The sequence below is a fragment of the Dipodomys spectabilis genome, unplaced genomic scaffold (genome assembly GCF_019054845.1).
Source record: "Dipodomys spectabilis isolate Male_0828 unplaced genomic scaffold, ASM1905484v1 ptg000017l, whole genome shotgun sequence".
Lineage (NCBI taxonomy): Eukaryota > Metazoa > Chordata > Mammalia > Rodentia > Heteromyidae > Dipodomys > Dipodomys spectabilis.
Window position 1 is genome coordinate 8,281,223 of NW_024870694.1, and position 17,882 is coordinate 8,299,104.

The 17,882-nt window shown below is 39.9% G+C and overlaps 1 protein-coding gene across 2 annotated transcripts in view; it reads left to right on the plus strand.

Annotated features, from left to right (window-relative positions):
- The window catches only part of LOC122097505 (kalirin), a 470,035-nt gene that overhangs the window by 347,290 nt on the left and 104,863 nt on the right, over window positions 1-17,882 (plus strand). For both annotated transcript variants that reach the window (XM_042668072.1, XM_042668064.1), the window contains exons 11-13: window positions 4,217-4,408; window positions 11,416-11,624; window positions 14,874-15,048. In XM_042668072.1, the coding sequence (XP_042524006.1) occupies window positions 4,217-4,408; window positions 11,416-11,624; window positions 14,874-15,048 (576 nt within the window). The remainder of the gene's footprint in view (window positions 1-4,216; window positions 4,409-11,415; window positions 11,625-14,873; window positions 15,049-17,882) is intronic.

A 17,882-nucleotide genomic window follows, 5' to 3' on the forward strand; every position in this document is an offset into this window, starting at 1 on the left:
TATAGTTCTCTTTCTTTGATGAGTCCTTGCCTGGTTTTGGGATGAGGGTTATGATGGCTTCATAAAATGAGTTTGGTAGTGAACTTTCTCTTTCAATTTCATTGAAAACTTGGAGGAGTATTGGTGTGAGCTCTGCTTTGAAGGCCTTGTAGAATTCCGCTGTAAAACCATCTGGTCCTGGGCTTTTCTTAGATGGGAGGTCTCTTATTTCTATTTCTGTTTCAATGCTTGATCTGGGCCTGTTAAGATGGTTTAACTCATCTTGGTTTAGTTTCGGCATGATGATACTTGCTAGGAAAAGGTCCATTTCTGCCAAGTTCTCAAACTTATTAGCATAAAGGTTTGAGAAGTATTCCCTTATAATGTTTTGAATCTTGGTTGTTTCTGTGGTGATGTTTCCATTCTCATCTCTGAGTTTATTTATTTGGGTGTGTTCTCTTCCTTTTCTGATAAGATTTGTCACTGTTGTTTTTTATGTACTATGTGATTTTTTTTGTTTCTTTTGTATGTTCTTCCCCCATGGTATAACACCTGTTTTCACTGTATTTGATTCCAATGCCCTGCATCTTGTATATACATTTTTCTACTTTGAGGAGAGGAAGGGAAATACAAAGTGCTGAAACAAGGATACAGGTTGACCCATTGTAACAATGAGATATACAAAAGACTGTGTTCAAAACGAACTTAACAACTTGGTGGGTGGGGAGGGGTTGGGGAGGTAGGGAGGAAAGGGATAATAGGGGAAAAATAAAGAAGGAGGTAACAATGCTTGATAGGAAATGTACTCATTACTCATGTAACTGAAATCCCTCTGTATAGTATCTTTCATCTATAAATATATATATTATATATATATATATATATATATATATATATATAAAAGAAATGGGCAGAGTTTACAATACTTTGGAGATTTTCCACAGATATTTCTTTTGTTAAATTCTATTTTATTATAGTCAGAACAAGTATTTTGACTTGTATCACTTTAAATTTGGGCCTGTTCTGGCCCAGAATACGGTTTATCTTGATAAGCATACTGTGTGCCATGGAGAAAATGTGTATTCTGCTGTTGCTGGATGGAGTTTTCTATAAATGTCATTTAAGTAGAGCTGGTTGAGTGTACTTAAGTCTGCATCCTTACTAATTTCCTATCCACTGTCTCTATTAATTATTGAAAGGGGGCATTAAAATTTCCATCTGTAATTGTGTATTTGTTACTTTCTCCCTCCAAGGTTACTCAGTTTTTGCTTCATACACCTTGAAACGTTGCTGTTAGTCACAAAAATGTTTAAGATTATTATGATCTGAAAAATTAATTCCTTATTCATTATAAAATGATCTTCTTCCATAGTAATATTATTTGTTCCCAGATCTACTATGTTTTACATAATATTTCTTTTGATGAATGTTATCGTGCTATGTCTTTTTCTATCCTTGTCCTTTACACTTGCTTCTTTCCTTATATTTAAAGAACATTTTCATAGACATGTGTATTTGGGATTTCATTTTTTATCCAATCTGATGGCCTTTGCTTTCTATTTTAGAATTTATAGTTCATATTATCCATTTATATTGTCTAGGTTTTGATATTTTTCTACTTATTTCATCTGGGATTTTTGTTGATGCTTCTCCATTTTTCCAGCTAATTGAATTTTTGTGATTCCATTTAATCTCAGCCATAACTCTGTTATTTGAATGGTTGTTTTAGATTTTATGGTATGTTAATTTGTCATAGTAATATGTAGCGGATACTACTTTACATGTAATATAAGAACCTTATAACATTATACTTCTATTTTTATCTTTCAGAACTTTGTGATTATTGCTGACATATTTATATATGTGCTACAACCATAATCCTACATTGTTACTTTTTGTTTAAAACTTTATTATCTTTAAAAAGATTAAAGAAAAAAAGACATGTATTTATCGTTGTAGCTAGCATCACTAGTGCTTTTCATTCCTGTACGTTCATCCCAATTTCCATATGGTATTGTTTTCTTTCTTCCTGTAGAACTTCCTTTAATATTTTTGTTCATGCAAGTCTACTAGTGAAGTTTTTTTCTTCCAGTTTTTTATACCTGAAAAAGACTTTGTTTAACATTTGTTTTGGAAGGTATTTGTGCTTTGCCTAGCTTTTTTTTTCAGAGATTTTTTTTCTTCCATCTTCCAAGATGTTGTTCCATTGATTTTGCTTGTCCTAGATTTAATAAAGAATCTGCTGCAGGGTGGGAATGTGGCTTAGTAGTAGAGTGCTTGCCTAGCATGCATGAAGCCCTGGGTTCAATTCCTCAGTACCACATAAACAGAATGTCAGAAGTGGCGCTGTGGCTCAAGTGGTAGAGTGCTAGCCTTGAATACATAGAGGCTCAGGGACAGGGCTCAGGCCCTGAGTTTAGAGCAAAAAAAAAAAAAAAAAAAAAAGTCTGCTGCCCTCAAAGCCTCTGACCAATATAAAACATATCTTTTCCTCTGGCTGCTTTTAAGGATTTCCTTTTCTTTTTCTCTTCGCTTGATCTGATTTGTTGGTGCCTTATAATTTGACCTTACTTTTCTAAAGATAAATCCTCAGTCTGCCTTGCTCTTCACATAACATTGTCCATGTGTATTGTGTTGTGTGTGTGTATGTGTGTGTTCATATGGCATTCTTTTTATAAGAACACTAGTCCCATTGGGCCAGAAGTTTACTCTCTTCTAGCATGTCTTAAATTTAATGCAACTAATTACATCTGAAATGATCCTATTTCCCACTAAGCCCACATACTGAGACTAATGCAAATTTGGCGAGGAGACACATAATTTATTCAATAATACCCAGGTCATCCATTAGTTAAAAAGTAAATTCTATAGTGATTGCTATGAGCCCATTTAGGTTCTTCATTTATTTTGTGTTTGATACCCATGGCTTCTACTTCTAGATACACTTGGCCAGCTGTTTTTGTTAATCACCAGTTCGCCACCACAAGGCAGAGTGCTGAATTGAGAGCTATGGAGAAATACATATATGTACCTGAATCACCAGTTCTATGTCAGTATGTGTTGGAAATTTTTATTTTGTTGGTATTGGCACTTGAGATCACAGCTTTGTGCTTGCTTGGCTGTTGCTCTATCACTTGAGCCTGCCTCCAGTCCTATTTTCTTTGATTTTTGGAGATGAAATCTCATGGACTTTACTGCTTAGGTTGGCTTTGATTTTCAGGATCTCTGCCTCTGAGTAGCTAGGATTACAGGTGCCAGAATAGATTTCCTTCTTTTCTTATTTTTTTCTTCCCTCCCTCCCTCTCTCCCTCCCTCCCTCCCTCCCTCTCTCCCTCCCTCCCTCTCCCCCTCCCTCCCTCCCTTCCTTCCTTCCTTCCTTCCTTCCTTCCTTCCTTCTTTCCTTCCTTCCTTCGCCTGCTGAGGAAAAATTGTATCCATAACATACAATGTAATAACTACTGTAAAGACAGTCTGAAAAATCCTAATTGCAAGTTGATTGGGTTTTTAATGCTATGGGGAAGTACCATGTTGTGTGCCAACAGGTAGTTGGAGGAGCATGTATGACTGTATATGCACACATGCAGTGGAGTGAAGTGGCTTATGGCAAACAAAATGATCACACTCCCATCCCACCCCATCCCTACCTTCCTGCAGATAACCAGCCTTCAAGGGGGACAGGGCAAGGCCTGCATTCCTCCCGCCCTGGCTGTGGCCTGCTTCCTTCTCTTGGAAAGAGATAGCTGTTTTAAAAAATAAACATCTAAAGTTACTGGCAATTTGGGGAAAGGCAAAGCAAGCCTCCCTGTTAGTGCTGTTTTGTGGAGTTCTCACATAGAAACACAGACCATCTTTGTGGATGTGCTATTTAGAACTCTCGCAAGTGCCACAGGAGATGGGAGGACAAGGATGGTACTTCCTGAGGATGGAGAGGGGTGTGGAGGTTTTTGCAGGTTGCTCTGCTTCCTTCCAGGGATGTTGCACTTCTGAGGAATCCCAGAGACAGGGGAGGTGTCTAGCTGGTGCCCGCTGTGTGGAGCAGCCCGGCTGCTTCCCTGCTGAGAGGCGGTGTGCCAGCTCCACGCACAGCACAAGCGTTGGTGCCAGATCAGGGAGCTGTTGGCTGAGTGCCTCCCCCCTCCGCTCCTGCTCCTTTGGGATCCCAGGGGTGGGCTGAGAGAAGGCGAGAAGCTCCGTTCCTGACTACAAGTTGACTTTGCCTCACTGTTGTTGCTGGCAGAATACATACACCAATGCAGACAAGCTTCTAGAAGCAGCGGAGCAGTTGGCTCAGACCGGGGAATGTGACCCAGAGGAGATCTACAAGGCAGCTCGACACCTGGAGGTGCGCATCCAAGACTTCGTGCGCAGGGTAGAGCAGCGGAAGCTTCTCCTGGACATGTCTGTCTCCTTCCACACACATACTAAAGAGGTAAGGGCATGGAGGCCATTCAACCTTGGCGGGCTGCTCGTAGAATGGATAGAAGTCTGATCAGAGTCCTGGGTGGTCTGAAGGGTCGTGGGCAGCCTCTAAAGGTGGGTGATAGTAATAAGAAAAGTCTAGGCTTTCCACCAGTACACCGTTTTTTCCTGCATTGCTGCTTGCTCTAAGAAATAAGTGTTGAAGACCTTTGACCAGATGCCCCCTTGAGAGGAAGAGGAAGCAAACCTGTGGCTGCTTTTCATATCTGATTAACCAGGGACACTCTGAAATTTAGTAAATGTCCAGAAAGGAGGCCCATTTAGCATCTCCTGCATAGCACCCTTGGTAAAGGAACTCATTTGTTATGTGCATGCCTGTGCTTCCCTAGGAATTCATTTTAATAGAGTATTAATTAAGGGGTTGATTGCTGCTCAGGAAAAAAAAACGGTTAACCTACTTAATTAAGTTGATTTTTTTATATTGGAAATGCATTAAGAATCCTAGCTGTTACTATTTGCCAGGCTTTTTCTAACACTTTTTGGGAATAAGATGTGAATCATTGCAGCGCCTATCAGAGGAAAACATGGAAAGATATAGTTTTCTAAACTGGAGTTTCCCAGGCAGATGAAGGCCTGATGAGCTCCCTGAGGCTGGCTCTGCTTCTTCTCCATGGGACCCACAGCAACTCACTGATAAGTGTCTGCAAAGCTAGGGGATTAGCTCTAATCCAGGGTTTCCTGCCTAGTTGTCTGCTTGTGGGCTTGTGGCCCACTTGATTCTTAATGATAGTCTCAGAAACCAAAGGCATGTAGATTCTCTTTTAATTATGAGTTGGGGGATGTGGGAATGGAGCATGAATGAACAGGAGCCATGCCTCCAGTAAGGGCTGTGGGAATGTTAGCTGCATGAGGTCAATGGACAAAGTCCATGTCTGGAAGTGCCACTTCCAAAGGTGACTTTGGCCGGGCACTGGTGGCTCATGCCTGTAATCCTGGCTACTCAGGAGGCTGAGATCTGAGGATCTAGGTTCAAAGCCAGCCCGGGGAAGGAAAGACTGTGAGACTCCTATCTCCAATAAACCACCAGAAAACCGGAAGTGGCACTGTAGTTCAAGTGATAGAGCTCTCGCCTTGAGCTGAAGAGCTGAGGGACAGCGCTCAGGCCCAGAGTTCAAGCCCCATGAATGACAAAAAAAAAAACAAACAAAGGTGACTTTGCCTTCCAGGAATCCTCTCTAGATACAGCTCTAACTTTTGGACACGGGGCATATATACATAGATATGTGTGTATATATGCTTGTATTTATACATATATATGCTTGTATATATGTATATATATGCTTGCATATATATACTTATATATATGCAAGCATATATATGCTTGTACATATGTATATATGGTTGCATATATATACTTGTGTATATATACTTGCATATATATTGTTTGTGTGTATATATTTTTATTATATATAAATATATATATGAAAAAAATAAATACATATGCTTGTGCAAGTCACTTCTGTTCTCAGATTTATAAAACGATGCACTTAGATTTGGTGCCCTAAGGCCTTTATAGTTCCAATGTAATCCCAAGATTCCTTTCTTTTTCATTTCCCTTTTTTCTTATTTGGTATTGATGATGATGATGATGATGATGATGTGATAATAGTGGTAATAATAATGAAAAGGAGGAGGAAAAAAAGGAGAAGAAGAGGAAGAGGAAGAAGAAAGCCTGAAGTAGCAAGGGTGGTTTCCTTAGTCTAAGATTTGGCTCATTATTAAATGCTCAGTATATATTAGATGTGTTTGAATAACTGCTTCTTGTCAGATACATCATCTCACGATCTTCATGATAACAGTGATGAAGATGTTATTCAGCCTATCAAATAATGAGTATTCAGGAGATAACTTCTCCAGAGTTCAACTGAGGTTTCATATGCTTTCTTAAATACAGAGCACCCCTAATTTAAAAACCCAAAGTCCAAATGATATTTTAGAGGATTTGGGGATTTCAAAGCATTTTGGAATCCAGATCTTTGGCTCAACCTGTACAAACTGCTTTCTTAACTGCTACCCATAGTCTGTTTCTTCTGTGTCTCCTTATCTCTGCCCTTTCTTCCTTGACTCTTCTGTTTCCTCTTCACAGGGACTTGATGGGGAGGTAGATTTTAGCTGAAAAATATCAGTATTGCCAGGGTTATGAAACAATCAGACATTAGCAGTCTTTCCTAAAAAGGGGATGAGAAGAAGAAAAAAGTCAAAGAAAGAATAGCCCCTATCTTTTCATCCACCCCAGCTCTTTGACTTTAAATCTGTGGACAATGAATTCCAAGAGGAGCTTTCTTCAGGACCTGCATAGAAGCATTATTAGGTGGACAGAAGTGAGCAGCCTTCAGGGTTCCAGTGAAAGGATTCCTGTGGTTTGATTTTACATTTTTTTTTGCCAGTCATGGGGCCTGAACTCGGCCTGGGCACTGTCCCTCAGCATTCCAGCTCAAGGCTAGTGCTCTGCCACTTGAGCCACAGGGCCACTTCTGGCTTTTTCTGCTTATGTGGTACTGAGGAATCGAACCCAGGGCCTCATGCATGCAAGGCAAGCACTCTACCACTGAGCCACCTTTCCAGCCCTCCATCTCTTATTTTAATAGCTCTCAAGGTGTGCCACCTCACAAACCTAGCTAAGTGAGAGTCCTCTTTGATTTTGAATCTATTAACCTATAGTACCTTCTTCTTGACTCTATAGGCAAACTTCTGGCTTTTTATTTAAGACCAGATTAGCTGTCAAGTTTACTAGTCTATAAATCTATTCAGGAATTCTAAGTTGCCAGTTGTTTTCCATTTACTGTGAATTAGAGTGGATGGGAGAAAAATCTGCTCAGCTTTGCTAAAGTGGCCTTGAGTATTGCTGGTAAGTATGGTTATAGATCCTTCCTGCTTCATTACAGCTTGTTCTTTCCTTCTTTACTTCATTCTTGCCTGCAATAATCTGCCGAGTTTCTGCCTTAGTGCCAATGTATAAAAAAATGTCATCATAGGATATGATTTTTATGCAATGAAAGCTCCCTTCGTGGGAGATTTCTGAGTAGGAACCGAATGTTCATCTTCATAAATGATTCAATTATACTTCCTATGAATTTCTAGGCTGAATTTTACTTTTGCCCGCTGCCCACATCAAAAGGTTTACTATAATTAAGATCAGAGGGGAACTTCAAGATATGGAAATGATAACTATCAGTCTTATTTTTTTTCTGCAGATTAAGGGGTGTCCCTTAATCCTATCAGCCTTGCTTTGTGATTCTTTTCAACCTTAGAAGTCTGATGATTAACACTATCCAATCATTTCACCATTGTTTTCATCATAATCTTGAATAACTAGATACTATCTGAAGTTCCACATATGGTGATTTGTTAAACAAATCAGAGAACATCTTTATGGTGAAATACTACACAGTCATTATAAATCACACAGCCAAAGATCATTACTGTAATAATATGAGGAAGGGCTTGTGTCTTAGTACAAAAATCCATCTAGCATGACCACAATTTTGATCACACATGTAAAGACTAGAAACAAATAAATATCTTATAGATGCTTATTTTTAAAATATTTTTCCTATTTTACAAGTTTTCCTTAGTGATATTTTCAACTTATAGTCAGGAACAATCTTAATAAATGTTGTTTTACAAATACAAAACTCATTTTTAGGCACTATGGTTGTAACCCAGAGCTTTCCACGTACTAAGAGAGCCTCTATCATTGAATTATACCTCCAGCCTCTCGAAATCATAACTTTTTAAAAACTATGTAGAAAAACTAATTACTAAAGGAAGGTGATAAGAATTGCTTGGGACCTTTTTAATGCATCTAGAACCTCTGCTATTAGCAGAGATTGTGCTAAACTTTGAATATCTTCTTTTTCCCTGGGGCCAAGAGGGCAGCTGGCAGTTTGCCCTGATCTCACTGGAGATCCAGAGAAGATGTAGGGAGAAGCACTGACCCAAGACCTCATTGTCTTTGCATGTGTAAGCACATGTCATCTACTGTACAGAGATGATCTAAACAGAATTCTTTTCCCTTGCAAGGTTTCCATGGAAATGCTGCAGTTCCTGTGCTTTCAAAATATCCAAATTTAGGTATTTTTGTAGTAAGAATGTGAGAGTCAAATTGAGGAATGTGGCCAGAGTAACCATCATTGGTTCTTAATTAGTCATCTTCATTAAATACTCACTTCTGTTTGTTTGTCACCTCGTGAAATCATTCTGCCGCACCATTTTCTGCACCACCAACACTCATGTGTGTCCATGTTCCTCATTCCCTTCCTCAGAACGGAAACTATATCAGTCTTCAAAGGGTATGATGGTCTCAGAAGCAAAACAGCTTTATTCCTTGTTTCAGTTGCAAATTGTCATGGTATTTATTTAGGAACTAAAAGCTAGTAGTCAATGCCAAAGAAAAACAATCTCTTCAAAATGAGTAAAGGAGAGGTTTACCTGTGGAAATAAGTGATCTTTTTTGCATCCCTCAAGGTCAGTGGATTGTACCAGCCCAGTGGCTGCCAGTGTGCAAATGGAGCAACATTCCATCAGCAGGAGAAAAGCGATGAAGTAAAATTACCTTCCTGAGCCACTCACCCATAAATCTGATTGTTTCTACAAACTCCTCCTAGTGTTTCTCTTCTGCTTTCTTGGTTGACTTTTTTGTTGGTTGTGGGCTGAACTCTGGGCCTGGGAGCTGTCCCTCAGCTCTTTAGCTCAAGACTAGCACCCTACCTCTTGAGCCACAGTGCCACCTCTGGCTTTTTTCAGCTTATGTGGTGCTAAGGAATCGAACCCAGGGCCTCATGCATGTGAGGCAAGCACTCTACCACTGAGCCACCTTCCCAGCCCTTGGCTGACATTTTCTCAGGCTGTTCCACTATGCAGGCAGAATAGGGGGTATAGGCTGGCCCTTCCTGGTTATATCACAAGAGATAACTTTCTGTAGGTCACTGAAAAACTCCCTTAACTACCCCACCAGGGTTCTAGAAAATTTCAAATTATCCCTGTTTTTTGAGGTATAGGTATTTGGGGTCACAAATACTTGTATTCTAAGGAGAAAGAATACACAAAACATGAACCAGGTAGTCATGGCCAACTAGGGAACAGGACCTTGCAAGTAAAAGCCCTAATATAGGGGCTGGAAAGGTGGCTCAGTGGTAGAGTGCTTGCCTTGCATGCCTGAGGCTCTGGGTTCGATTCCTCAGCACCACATAAGCAAAAAGAAAAAAAGCCAGAAGTGGCGCTGTGGTTCAAGTGGTAGAGCGCTAGCCATGAGCTGAAGAGCTGAGGGACAGCGCCCAGGCCCTGAGTTCAGGCCCTATGACTGGACCCCCCCCCCACCCCCAAAAAAGCCCTAATATAAGTCCATTTGATCCAGAAGAAAAGGTTCAGAAATGTCTGGAATATGGGGTTCTATCTGAGGACCAGCAGGTGGATGGATAAGTGGAATACTACCGTGTTTATCCCAGCTAATCAGAAGGTAAAGAAGATTTTTCAAAAGGAGAGAAACAAAAATGGAGGGCAGTAAGGAAAAAAACTTACATACTGTCACTGCAGCTGTAATTTACTTAATTAATTCTGACAGTCATTGGCTTGTAGAAGCTTATAGTGAGGATCATTCTGGCTGTATCTCATTGGCTGCCTGAGAATAAATAAATTAGTAATAATTTATTTTTCTTCAATATTTAATTATTTCAAAGAAATCCAGCATGCTTGCCAGGAGTAAGTCAAATGAACACATGTTTAGGACATTCAGATAGTAGGAAAAGTATAGTTTAAGGAATAGAATACTGACCCTTACCCATGATTTAACAAAATTGTTTTGTGGTACAGTGTTAAGTTCCAAAGATGCATACGCAAATTTTTAAGCTTGCTGTTGACGTCTACTATCACCAGAAAGTGGCTAAGTGTTTCCTAGAATTCCAAGAAGCTCTTTGCCCAAGTATTCTAGATTTTATATAGTACCTTAAATTGGTATTATCATTGTCAATGAACTGGTGCCATGTCATCTGGATTTTGGATACCTAGCTGTCAAAGCTGTATGTGTATTTTGGTTTTGTTTTTTATTTTTTACACCTTCTGATTTATCAATTTTATCATTCTACTGGCTTTTTTCCTGGAAGAGCTTTTGAGTTTATTCTTCCTGACAGCCATATTCATCTTCCTCTCCATCTTATATGAAAATACTCCATAGTAATGTTCATAATTAGTTTCCTGTTGGAGAACATGGAGACCTATTTTTACGGTGCAGAAGAGCTATCAATAAATGAGTGATTCCATTTAATCCTTCATAATTTCCAGTGTTCATTCTATTCAAAACACTAGACTTTGCTTTTTTAATACCTTTTGAACATTAATACCATCCTAGTTATAGTTTATATCTTAACCATGATAGAATATTTTATACCTTTATTGACATTAAAATAAGTTACATCTTTAGCATTCAGTGTTCCAAGCAACCTAGTAATCCTGCAAAGAACAAAATAGCTTTGATTATTCCTAATTGATTTCCATTTGGCTCTTGTTGAACATCACAATATTATTTTGCATATTTGCAATATTATGATAAATTTCTAAGAATCAGTGTCTAGCCTCCAGGAAGAAGTGGTCAGAGCCCTTCCTTTCCTCCTTTCTGAAAGAGAGAACAGTATCAGTCCATTCCAGGCTCCTGTTATTTCTAATTTCTCACAGGTAAGGGATCTCTTTGCTGTAAGTGACCTGTATGCCTCTCAGAATCACAAGATGGTTCCTGTTCTTAGAGAATGTCAACATTAATGAAATAATTCAGCAAAGATGAATACTGAGAATCAATATAGAAACAAAAACTGAGCTAGTATGTGCACAGATACCTGTAGGTGTGCTGATGCACAAACAGGCCAAGGGTGGGTGGGCTGACTGTAGTCCAGCTTTCTTGTCTTTTTACCTAGCTTTGGCCTCTCATACCTCCCACCTGAGTAGACTTTGCTCTCTCTCCCACAGTTGTGGACATGGATGGAAGACCTACAAAAGGAGATGCTGGAGGATGTCTGTGCAGACTCTGTGGATGCGGTCCAGGAACTGATCAAGCAGTTCCAGCAACAGCAAACTGCCACCCTCGATGCCACACTCAATGTCATCAAGGAAGGAGAAGACCTTATCCAGCAGCTCAGGTCAGCGCCTCCCTCCCTGGGGGAGCCCAGCGAGGCCAGGTCAGCATGGGCAGTGCTTTCCTCGGGCTAGATATGAGATAAGTCCTGTCCTGTCTTGACAGCCACAGCTCACTTTGTGGTCTTGTGTGAGCTTCCATTTCTTCATCTGTCAGACATACAAATGCCTGCACCACACCCACCTTGAGTTTGGCCAGAAACAGTCCATGGAAAAGCTCTAATCTTTCAGCGCATTTTTATTACTCAAGGTGATGTTCAGCAATGAATAAGGAACCAAAACACAAATTAATAACAAAAATACAAAAATAACAAAATTTAACAACAGAAAAAATGAAATGATGTCTTCATTAAGAATGATGACATATTTGGCCATGTGGAGAAATACCTTTATCTGGCATCTGATCTTGGGCTAAACTCTGAATTCCAGTGCCCTACTGGGTCACTTTTGCTGCCTTTTGGGCTTTGGCCCCTTGCTGAATGGGTAACCTCCTGTGTCTCCATTACCCACTTACGGCCTATCCATCATTCCTTGTTGCCAAGAAAATAAAAATCCTGCCTTGTCAACCTAATCACACACAAATGAAAAGGAAAGTTCTGTCAAAAACTATTGATTTGTTCAGAATTACCCACACCATTGCTTCCTTTCTGTTGGCATCGATGTCTACTTCGTGCTCCTGTTAAGGGCATTGGCTTCTCAGATAAAGTGTCATACAGCCTTGGGCTAGGCCATCAGTAACCAGTCCCATGCCCAGGTGCTGTATAAATAGGATTTCATGGTGCTAATGATGCCTGCCTGAAGGGACTTGCTCTCATCCCCAAATCACCAAATGCTGGGACTTCTGCCAGCTGCAGACAGAAATAATCTCATCAACAACTCCCCCCAGCCAATCCTGGGCCCTGAGGGAATACCTTTAGTTGAGGGAGGCTTTTCTTTTTCCTCATAACAGTTGTCCAATTAAATAAACAATGAGAAATTACCTTTAGGAGGCTTGGCATGTTTTTCTGTTGGAAATTAATAATTTTTATTCTAAACATGCACAAGAGATGTTCTGAATTCTCCTCTTGCATACTAACAAGACAGCCTCTTTGCCTTTTGCCCCCCAGTTTATCTTCATGAGATATAATACATGACAGTTGATTGCTTCTAAAGAAAATTTTAACTAGTGGGCAGTCACTTAACCTCTCTGAGTCTCAGCTGCTTCATCTTTCCAATTAAGGGGTTCATTCCAGGAGCTCTGTCAGCTCTAGAAATTTGTGGTGGTTTTGTGTTATTTCTTCAGATACTTTCATAAGCTTAGGTGGCTTTACTTTCTGTGAGGATGGACCTGTGGAACCACGTGTCTTTCCCACTGTCAGCCTTGCACAGTGCTGAAGAGATTCAGGCTACTTGATAATGGTGAAGGCAACAATGCAAGGGGTGCCTGTTTCATAAGATTAAGTTCCAAATATTTTAGTGAGCTCCATAGGCTTGTGACCAACTGCCACCAGTGATACCTGTTCACTCACTGGCCTGTCCCTAGACTCCTGTGTCCAACATCAAAACCAGCCAAAGAAAAGGAAGTAAAGCTTAGTGGGCATTGACAAGATGATTTATACACATCATAAACAGATGTTCTCCAGGCCCTGTTGTTCTGAAACTCTTTCTTGGAGTCATCTCTAATTCCTATGGAGTGTGTCACTGACACAGGTACTATACAACATTGTAGAAACCATTCTCTTCCTTCTGGAAGTTGTATGAAGGAGAGAGACTTGAGGGGAGCAGTTTGTGACCAACCAGATACAGTAGCAAAACTGTCAACAAATATATAATGGATAGTGTTGACAGTTGATAGTACTTACTATTTCCTGTGCTGTTTTATTAGGATGTCTATGGGACAGTGAGGTAAGAACTGTGCCTAGTTTATGAAGAACTAGTACAGGGTGAGAACACTGAGCTGGAATGTCTCTGATGGAGAGCTTGAGGGAGAAAGTGCTGGAGAAAATGCCCTTATTCTATCTTTAGGAACAGATATCATCTGCTCTGATGCTGGTTCTTCTGAGACAAGCCTAGGCTAAAAAGACCTCTTTCAGAACACCTGCTAGGGACAGCTTTCAAAACTGATGTTTTCCCCCACAACTTATCCTCTGACTTCTTAAATTCCCTAAGAAACTAGGGTAATGAATGTACCCATTCATTTCAGATTTTCAGGCTTTAGCTTACTCAGGACCCTATAAAATCTGTTTCATTAGTTCCATAGTTTTCCTGTGGTAGTTAGCTCTGTGGAGGTCTTACCATGACCTCATTTCTCTGAGCAAGTCAGTCTCTTTATGTCTTGGTTAACTTTTGTAATATGTCACTTTCTCCTACAACTGTATAGACTGATAGAAAAACAGTCTACCTGATTGTGTTCATTCATTTCCTTAAACCTCTGCTCAGAAACCCAGTTGCTTGTTCCAACCTCTTGTCATCTTCCTTTTATCTTCTAGGATGGGCCTGTGCCCTAGTCAGCACTGGACACTTCACTGTGTCTTTCAGGATTAATGATTATGTACACAACATGTTTCTGGTTACAGTTCACATGCATTATCTTATTTAACAATAAACTGAAGTGAGCACGGTAGGGATCATTAAGTCCATTTTGCAGATCTACAGCTATGCCTCTGGGAGTGAGGGAGTGTGACTTCTTTCACCAGCCAACAGATGTCAGAAAGGGGGCCAAAGCTATGTTTGCAGACTTCAGCTCCCAAGCTTTCCTAACTATAGCCTGAAACCTACTTAAGAACACCAGCCCATAAAGTTAGCATAGCCTTGGAAAAGTGGGTGAATAATTTGGGTAACTATGATGTCATCTTATTTTTAACAATCTTATGAAGTAAAAGCCAGGTCTTTGGTTTTAGTTTTTGTTTTTGTTTTTCATTTGCCTTTACTTTGTCTACCCTTATGTATGTGATAAATATGCATGTGCATGTATTAAAGCATACATCTTAAACTACACATATGTATGAAACCTATTTCTCTAATCTTTTATGCTTTGTAGAGCTCTTTCCCACACCCATAATTCTTCTGGGGATAGGAAAACAGCTATTTCTGGAAATAGAGTTGTAAACCCAAAAGAAGATGAAAGCATCTTTGATTCCTCTACTAAGCAGATGGTGTTGGCCTCACAGTAGGAGTTTGTTACCATTTCTGTTGATTGAATGACTCACCTGATGCACATCCACTTTGCTTAGATGAGGAGCCCCTCTTCTCCTCTGCCACTTTTAACATGGCTATACTTTTCCCTATCTTCTTCTCCTTGGGCTCTGCTACAGGGACTCGGCTGTGTCCAACAATAAGACACCACACAGTAGCTCCATCAGCCATATTGAGTCAGTTCTGCAGCAACTGGATGATGCCCAGGTGCAGATGGAGGAGTTGTTCCATGAACGGAAGATCAAGCTGGACATCTTCCTGCAACTTCGCATCTTTGAGCAGTACACCATTGAGGTAGGAGGGAAGGGAGAGGGAGAGGAGGCAGTGGGTAGCAGAGGGTGATAGGGAGAGAGAGATACAATGGGCTGCTTCCTGGCTGAGAGTACTGCTGCCCCAACAGGATATCAGAGACGATTCCATCACAAGATACACTTTTAGAACTCAAGAAATCTCAGCCCTTTTCAGCCCCCTTGCCAAGCAGAAGCCCTCTGTTTTCCTTTCTGTAGATTACTTCATGAGAAGTTTATGTTGCTGTTCACTGGACTTTTGGTTAGTTCTTTGGTTGGTGAAAGACCATAAGCTTGATTGCTGGATGCCTGAATAGAGGTGTTGAGTTTCATAGCTTCATGAGTGAGTGGGTGTTAAAATTATACAGCCTCCTCAACTGAGCACGTAGATCAGCCATTAGATGAAGTCACATGGCAGCCAAGAGTTTAGGAGCTACAGGAAGAAACTTGTCTCCTTACTTCCACCTCTGCCTGTTAATAAAAGAAGTCTGGGTAGAGGTAGTTTGTTCACTACTTTTGAAAGGTCAGAATCATGTATTCTGTCATATTTATGCAAATTAATAATGAATTCCCTATGTAATAACAACTTTTTATTATTTTCTGTTCTGAAGTAATAATGAAAGTGAGGCCAATAGAGTTCCTGGGATATGAAATGTATCTTACACATATTTCCTTTTCAGAAGTGGTAAGCTTCTGAAAAGGCTTTTTCTTCTCTTTGTTCCTAACTGGTAGGAAAAAAATCCCCATCTCTCATTTCTTTGTTATTTTTTATTTTTATTTTTATGGTGCTGGGGTTTGAACTCAGGACCCCATATAGGGAAACAGTCTACCACTAAGTTATACTTCTTGCCCAACATAATGTTTCTTTTCAACTTGATTTTGTATTCTAAATATTTCTTCATAGCTGGGACTTTTGAGTTTATGGGGCCAATCTTGTGAAATGTATTTGTAGAAACTTCCATGGAGCTAGTTGGGAAGTAAAATAATTTTTTTATTGTGAAAGTACAGAGGGGTTACAATTACATGGGCAAGATAACGAGTACATTTCTTATCAAACATTGTTGCCTCCTCCTTTGTTTCTCCTTCCCATCCCTTCCCATCCCCCCTCCATCCCCCTCTACTCATTTTTTACAACCAAAGTTGAAAAATCTCCACATAGAGCTCCCCTATGACCCAGCAATCCCACTTTTGGGCATTTACCCAAATGATCACAAACAAGACCACACTAAAGCTACTTGCACAACTATATTTATTGCAGCATTATTTACCATAGCTAAGATATGGAACCAACCCAGATGCCCCCAGTAGATGAATGGATCAAGAAAATGTGGTATATATACAAAATGGAATTCTATGCCTCCATCAGAAAGAATGACATTGCCCCATTTGTTAGGAAATAGAAAGAGTTGGAAAAAATTCTATTAAGTGAAGTAAGCCAGGCCCAAAGAAACATAGGTCCCATAGTTTCCCTTATTTGCAATAACCAGTGTATATCTGAATCAAGCAGAAAAGGTCAGATAAGTTGATGTTAGGAAAATGAACCCCAAGGTAAGTATTCAAATGTTTTTTTCTTTCATGCAATTGTTTCTAACATATTTATAAGATGATTTCTTTGTTGCTTTGTATGTCCCTCTCCCACAGTATAACCCCTGCTTTCACTGTATTTGATGTTGGTATAATTTGTGGAGGGGAAGGGAAAAAAACAAATGATTTAAATAGGGATACAGGTAGACCCATTGCAACAATGAGATGTACAAGTCGTTATGTTGAAAAACGAACTTTACAAGATAATTTTTTTTTAGATGTTAGAAACTAATATCTCAAATATAATCAACTCAAAGGACTGCTGCCAACAGCTGTCTTTTGCTTCAGTCCTTGGACTTTTTATGTTCAGAATTTAAAATTTAAAAGAAAAGCTGTGTTGAAGGTATTCTGGTACGTGTTTTCTCTTTTTGTGAGTACACCTCTACACCTGCCTTCCTGGAAGCCCTAGTAAGTTTTTATTAAAGAATTCATGGTCTAAAGGTGAGCAGGTTAAGGGTGTGGCTTAGTAGCAGTTGCCTAGCAAGAGTAAGGCCCTTTCAATTTCCAGGAAAAGGAAAGAGATGAGAGGGAAAAGAAGGGGGAAAAGACAAGAGAAAAACAAAGCCTATGTTCTGAAATATGGTTTCTGAGTTCTGGAAGAAATGAAAAGGAAATCTATAGACCTGTATCTTAATTGTCCTTCTTACTTCTTTGGTAACTATGTATACTTGTCATTTATGTTGAATCTACACTCAACAGGATTTCAGGAGGCCAGTGGCATTAAAGCGTTCTTTTAAGAAAATATAATTAGGATGTCATGTAATATATGTGGTGAACTTCATAAAGATGGGAGAATAATAATAATTAGAGATAGGATAAGGCATTATTCCCAGTAATTGAGAGTGAGACTCACAAAAATAAAGAGGTTACATTTTTTTTTTTTTGCGGGGGGAAGTCTGGTCTTGGGGCCTGAACTCTGGGCCTGGGCGCTATCCCTCAGCTCTTCAGCTTAAGACTAGCGCTCTACCACTTGAACCACAGCGCCACTTCCGGCTTTTTTCTTTTTGCTTATGTGGTGCTGAGGAATCAGACCCAGGGCCTCAGGCATGCAAGGCAAGTGCTCTACCACTGAGCCACCTTCCCAGACCCAAGAGGTTACATTTTATTACCACAGTATAATCCTTCCTCAGCTCAGTGTCACCAGCTGGGAATAAATGCCAGGGTTGGTGACTTTACTGTTGTATTAATTTCCTGTCATTCCAGGTCCACAATAAAAAAAATACTTAAGAGAAAGGAAACGGTCTGAAGGTTGGATGT